Genomic DNA, 6,875 nt, shown 5'->3' on the forward strand with positions numbered 1-6,875 from the left:
ATTTTAAAGCAATTTTTAAAATAAAATTATACATGTATACTGCATATATGTGAAGCACACTTCATTCATTGGTCGTCGATACAGTACAATATTGTGCACGATAAGCATGGAAGCTCCAGCTTGGCAAAGTGTCCCTGACAACTACTTAAAGAACTCTGGGTAATTTTTTTAAAATTAACCCTTGCAGTGGGGCTACCCCCACACTGCAAGGGTTAACTGTATAAAAGAAAAAAAAAAAGTTACTCACCTGAGCCTTGGAGCTGGCCAGCTGTCACAGCGGTCCTTGCAGCCTTTCTCCTTCTACGCTGCAGTGATGCCATGTCCCTCAGCATCCTCTCATCCTATACTCTGTATTGAACTTGAGGACTCGAGGATCCTTAGACCACTGCAGCAGAGGGGGAGCGAGGCTGAAAGGACTGGTCTAAGAGCAAGCCATCTCCGAAGATAAGGTAAGTATACATTTTTTATATTAGCCCCTAGACGAAAATGAGCAGTTATCCATTGCAGTGCAGGGGTAGCCACACTGCATGTGATAATAATCTTCTGATTTAGGCTTACATTAAAGTTCTGCTTTAATATAATGACACTCATAAAACATCCAGACAAGAGCTGCTGACCCATCAACTATCAATTAAACCTATAGGGAAATATTCTAAAATGTATGTAAACCCCAACAATAAACTTCATCTTTGGTTTTATTTTGTGAATGACAAAACTGGAGAGAAAAAAGGAGGTGGAACCTGTATAGCAGGATGCGTCATTCACGTGCCCCTAGGACAAGGTGCCATGTTATAAACATCCCTAGTTAGGGATACATTGGAAGCATATTATGTACTGGTTTTAAAAAAAAATCATAACATGCAGCAAATTTTCTGTGTTGCACAATATCTTTACCTACTGACTTTCTAGACTGCAAGAGGGTCGTCTTTCAAAAAAAAAAAAAAATTAAAAGGAGTAGACCGTGCACATCTAACAGCAGCCAATCCATAACAGGCACTGAAAAGAGTGCTCATTAAATTGGCCATTACACAGCCCCTGTGTAAAGTGACAGCTGGAGAGTGTGACCCCCTCCGTACTGATCACAGCTGCACTGCTACAGTGAACAGGTGGAATCGGCTGTCTTCAACTGTGAAATATGTGTTGGCTACAGGATAGACTTTGCTCCAAGCCAGGTCTCCCTTTTCCTGCCAGAAGCCATTAGTCCTCTTTGGTAAGCAACAACCGCAGCATTACAGAGCAACGGCTGCTAAACTAATTGTCTTTAAGAGGCTTTAAGTGGCGCTATGCTAGTTTCAAGCTTCCGAAAGTTGGTTTTGGTACCAGAAATTCCAGCCAAATTTTGGTACAACTCAAAAATCAACGTATCAAGCCTTACAAAGTAACCTCTATCCTCAACACAACCCATCAATCTACACTCAACAGTACAACTAACCTTTACAGCTTGAAGTTTAATCTGCAAATATTTTACCTTCCCTGGTTCCACCTTTCCCCAATCAACATGCTAGAGACATTTTTAAATGTTTTCATTACATAATTTTTTTTAGACTGATGTCATTACTGGGTGTTTTTCCAGCATAAAACTAGCTGGCGGGCATAGGTTATAACTTTTGTCAGTGGCACTGTCGGGGAGGTTTACATCCCAGTGACAATGTGTAACCATGAGAAAAATGTGAAGGAAAAATATCCAAGAGGGACACAGCAAGGCTAGAAATCTCCTTAAGCTTTTGATTGCCATCTGTGCACTCATTGGAAATTCTCTTACTTCTTGTTCTGGTCACAATGTTCTGAGAGGGACTTAAAACCTGACAAGGATTCTAGCCCTTCCCCACTCCATCCAAAACTGTGGCTGTCACACTTTAACCTCAACCATTGACCTAAGGCTTAAAACGTAACCCAGACTTAGACCTACTCCAACACGAAACATTTTTTTAACCATTATCGAAATAAATACTACATACTACATTGTCAGGGCAACAAATGTGACCATGATAATATATAAAAATGGCCATTATTCTTGCAGACAAAAAATAAATAAAAAGACTATTGCTCTGCTTCAGATATAAGTACCCAACACTCAACACTGGGTGCTGGCCCCCATAGGGCTCGTCTACCTTGATCCACCAAATACAAGGCAGACTACCAGAGCTTCTCCTTCTGACATGCTTCACTCAGATCTATGGATAAGCTCCCATTAAGTGAAATGTGTTTAAGGGAAAAGCTCAGGTGATTTTCCTTGTGCCTGGCGGATCAGTAAAAAGCAGCTTAGAGATGTGGAGTGTGGCTCTCTTTCCTTTTGTTGAAAATTACAGTGTTGAAGGCATCATGCAATAAGAGCTTTAGTGTCAAATTAGAAGGTATTGAAAAACCTGAGCACCAAAATAAAATGGTCCGGTAAATAGAGTCTACAGATGTCCAAATAATCATCAAGCAATTCCAAGAAACTTGGCAGAGCAATGAAACTGATACGTCTGTAGGTGTATCTAGCATCAAGCCAAGATATCCCAATTACGGATGTGCATATAAAATGCTATTTGGTGATCTCAGGACATACCTCTGTAACAGGTACCAAGTCCAGGTTTCCTCCATTGAGCTGGATCTGTTTCTCCAAGTGGTAAAGCCATTTCTGCAACTCTTGCAGTGTAGGGCAATAGACAATTAGCGGATTGAGCAAGGGACCTAAAAAAACAAAGACAACAATGAACAGATGGAAAGACAGGCAATTTCTACAGGACAAATGGTATAATACAATTCTGCATGTTTCAAGTGAACCATAAGCAACCGTTTTACTTTCATGACCCCACCGGCAGCATATAGTGTTATCTCGGTTCACTAACGTAATTCGTTCCACGATTCTGGTCACAAACCGAATCAAATACTGTATGTGCCAAAAAGCACATACAGTATAAACACGCTGTCGTGTTCGTCACCCAATATGAAGTTTGCGAACGGGAGCAGAATTTTGCTGAACTTTCTGTTCGCAGACCGAATTGTTCGCAAACAGAAGCATTCATGAACCGAGGTACTACTGTATTTACCATTCCTTTACTCCTCTACCCTCTTCATTCACCACCAGGAGTTATTCACACTCTATAGGGCCAATCTGGTGAGTAAAGTAGCTAGAAGCCCAAAGAGTCATGTAAATATTCTGTACAATATACGTTTGGCTCCAATCTCGATGCAGACACACCTGATACTTTCACCATGGAAAAGGTAAGTAACTATAAACACTGGTTAAGGCCCGGTTCACACATGCTTCAGACTGTATAAGAGCAATGTATACAGCAAGCTTTTGCAAAACTTTCAGTAAGCGTTAAGCAGCTTTTTTTGAGTCTTTAAAGCTCTGTTTAGGGCAAACATAAATCTAAATTCGAGTGTTGACTGCGAGCGTTACTTGAAGATTGCAGAACGCATGCTGAAGCCTGCTAGCCACTTGTTTCAAATGAGATTCAGCAATCCTATTAAAGATGTTTCCCATCCCTATACTAGAACTAGTTTGATTTAAAGGCTTCACTTTAACAAAGCTACTCAAAGCGGACTAAAAGGGAAGCAAAAGTGCTGTATACACTGCTATACTAGCCGAAGATCGTGTGAGCAAGGGCTATGGATGATAGGAGTTACAGTTAGGAATGGAGTATATATTTTAAGTTGAAGGTTAAAGGTTATTTTTAGAGTTAGGCTAAGTATAAAGTTTCATGGCTAGGTTAAAGGATTTGTAAACCCCAACAATGAACTTCTCTTTGGTCCCTTTTTGGTCTGCTGAACATACCATTGAAAAGGTTTCATTATATCTGATAAGTTAAAAAAAAATAAATTAAAAAAATGTTCCCGTTGAGCTTGTCAGAAATATTGTGAGCTGAAACACCAGGTGAAAAATAAAGGAATAGCTAAAAATAAAAGGAAATTAATGCAGCCAACACATGTAGGGACTGGTAAGCTGCAAAATATTACAATTTTGGTTTGGGATTTAATTACGCTTTAAGGGTTAATTGTTGGGAGCAGGCCAAGTGTTAAAAATGTACTCTGGGGTTCTATTAAGTGCCAGGGCTTGAGTCAGGAAAAGGTTGAGCATTAGGGCCAGCCTAAGGGGTGTGTGGATGCAGTTTACTTCCTACATGCACTAAACATTGAGACAGAGTGCTGCAAGTCAAGCATGCTAACCACTAAGCCACTGTTCTATCTATTCTGATGATTTTGAATAAAGGGTCATAGTGAAAGGGACACAAAATAAAGAAAGGAAAATAATGTAGCTGCAAGAAATGCAGTTACAACACGTTCTAGACAAACCCGTGCATAGACAAACATCTGTAATAAATCATATTATATGAAAACAATGGAGCACAAAGCAATGGCTTGGCCTTTTGTTTTTTTACCTGTGATTCGGAAGGCATGCTCTTCATCGGGCTTGGGTGGAACCTTGGAGCGCTCTAGTTTATAAACGCTCAGCTCCTTCAGTGGCACCAGACCCTGAAAAATAACCAATGACAAGACTGAATCACAAAATCAGGCCAGGGTCCAAAATAAATGTGATATATAACTACCGGGAGGGTGTATTCGCTCAAAAAGACAAGAGACACGTGAAATGTGAAAAACCCAAAACAACTGAGCAGCAATCATCCCTCATTGTTCTAACTACATTAAACTAATGAACAGTGAAATCTGATTTCCTGAATTATCACCCATCAGTGCAGGTCGCTTTATTAAATAACCCTGAGAGAGTGTCAATACAGCAGAAGAAGTGAAAAGGGCAGAGCGAGTAACTGAGTGAAGAACAATGCATAGAATTTAATTCCGTGACTTGTGTACAGCCGAGATCATGAATGTGTGCAGAACATTGAAAATGGAGATGCTGACGTGATGTGTGCCACCAAATGTGAATGTAAGCAAAGCCGCATAGATGTGTAGAGGGGCTTAGACCACTTCCAGATATTAAACGACCAAACGTAAAGCTTTAGTGAAGCCTGATGAGAACAAGTTTTATTTCAAAGCAAGGGCAGCTTAATATAGAAAAGTCCTTGGTGAACTCTTGCTGAGCCCACTTAAATTTGTTATTGAGACTGAATGCCCGGGCAGAAGGCTATATACACAGATAAACTACATATATGATAGAAATTTTAATCTGACAAATGATTTGTGATTCTGTGCAATCAGCCTCAAGATCCAGAGTGCACAGCAGCAACATAACTTGGTCAGGAACACACCTCCCACCCTGCTGATTGGAGAATGAATAAAAAGCAGCAAACTCATGAAGTCAGCCCTCTGCCATCTCCACTTGGCAGCATGTTCTTTGCACGCCAACTAAGAATAAGGGGATTATAGGCTGTAGATGTCAAGACAGACAAATTCATGTACTTTTACTAGCTGCGTTTACAAATACTTATTTTTTAACAAATGCATATTGGCATTAAGTAATGTTTTTGTAGCTTCCTGGTGTTCACCTTTACCTATAAGATTTCAATAGCTCTTCAAGTTTCCTTAACCATAAATAACTGCTAAACTATAACAGTGTGCTATGAGAACAATTTTAAAATCAGCCTTCACTGTAGAGCTGGACATTCAAAAATGGCTTATGGTCAGCATTGCTAGAAGACATCCAGATATTCTATTAAAGTATGTTTAGTGTCAAACCTATCACCTACACGCACGCAAACACCTGTATATCAAATTCTACCTGCCATTCATCCAGTTAATGCACACTTAGGGGTCTATTTATAAATCTTCTACTCAGCTATAAGCTGGGAGCATGCTGTTCACATGACATTCCCGCCGCTGGACAGAGTAGAGAAGCAAAGGAAATTCCTATGACCCTCGGCTCAATCTAGTGGCGGGAATGCGTGCCAACACCACTCACCCAGCGCATGGCTGGGTAAAATATAAATAGACCCCATAGTCTTCTGTCTGGCTGCTGTGAGCAACAATAATATTGTAACACTTCAGACAATAGGGTGGTACTACAATATCCTGTAATGCAAAAAAAGATGTCTATACAACCAACATTCAGTATCAGAACTTCCAGCACACTGGGAAATCTGAGACTAGCCATTTATTTGGTAAATCATTGATTCTTTTACAAAATGTACATTATTGTACATGTTGCGCTAGGTCTAAGTGTATCAAAGGACTATTTTTCAAGCACACCAACTTACAAACACCTACTCCACTACCTTAGCCCCCAAAGCACCTGGGCTATTCAGTGGTCTAGGTTAGTGGTCATAAACACATGTATATATACATTACTCTTTTGATAGGGTATGGTGACCATTGAGTGAAACGATATAAAAAACCTTCTGAATTAGTAACAACATAAACCGCTATGAACTGCAGAACTGTGCAGTGGCTTAGAATTATTGATTGGGACACGGCACATACATGTCATGGGATAGCAGCTACACGTTCTTGTTAAGTAGGATCACATCTTTGACATTTCCCACGCAGCAAAGGCATTATTTTTGTCTATTGTTGGTGTGTATGGGTGTCATCAAAGTATGACCCATCAACCTCACAGATGTCCACATAAGTCATTGCTTGTTAGATGATAAACAAGTGACTAAAAACAGCCAAATTCTCTACACTGGGACTGACAACACACAATGCAAGATCTAAACCCACTATGACACCACAAACAGCTAACTCAAAATATGTTTATGTTTTCAAAAGATCCTGGAAAGAGTTAGCATGTTTCTCAGGGCCCAGATAAAAGATCAGCATTAGTGTTGTGTAAACTCATGTAATGGATGTGACCCTGAGGGGTGAAAGGTCAAGAGATATTTGAGCAGGATTTGTCTGTCTGGAAATACAAGAAGTCTCTTTTTGTTTCTGCCGTGGTAAAATATTCACAAAGACTGTTGACTTTTTTTAAAAAAAGGGGGGGGGGGGGT

At 40.0% G+C, this 6,875-nt stretch overlaps 1 protein-coding gene across 1 annotated transcript in view; it reads right to left on the reverse strand.

The window, feature by feature from the left end:
• PLEKHN1 (pleckstrin homology domain containing N1) overlaps positions 1 to 6,875 on the reverse strand; it is a 50,168-nt gene that overhangs the window by 16,504 nt on the left and 26,789 nt on the right. The window contains exons 5-6 of the mRNA XM_018557501.1: positions 4,371 to 4,464; positions 2,552 to 2,676 (exon numbers count right to left, since the gene is read on the reverse strand). Of these exons, the coding sequence (XP_018413003.1) occupies positions 2,552 to 2,676; positions 4,371 to 4,464 (219 nt within the window). The remainder of the gene's footprint in view (positions 1 to 2,551; positions 2,677 to 4,370; positions 4,465 to 6,875) is intronic.

This window comes from Nanorana parkeri, unplaced genomic scaffold, assembly GCF_000935625.1.
Source record: "Nanorana parkeri isolate BGI_ZX_2015 unplaced genomic scaffold, ASM93562v1 scaffold287, whole genome shotgun sequence".
Classification (NCBI taxonomy): Eukaryota; Metazoa; Chordata; class Amphibia; order Anura; family Dicroglossidae; genus Nanorana; species Nanorana parkeri.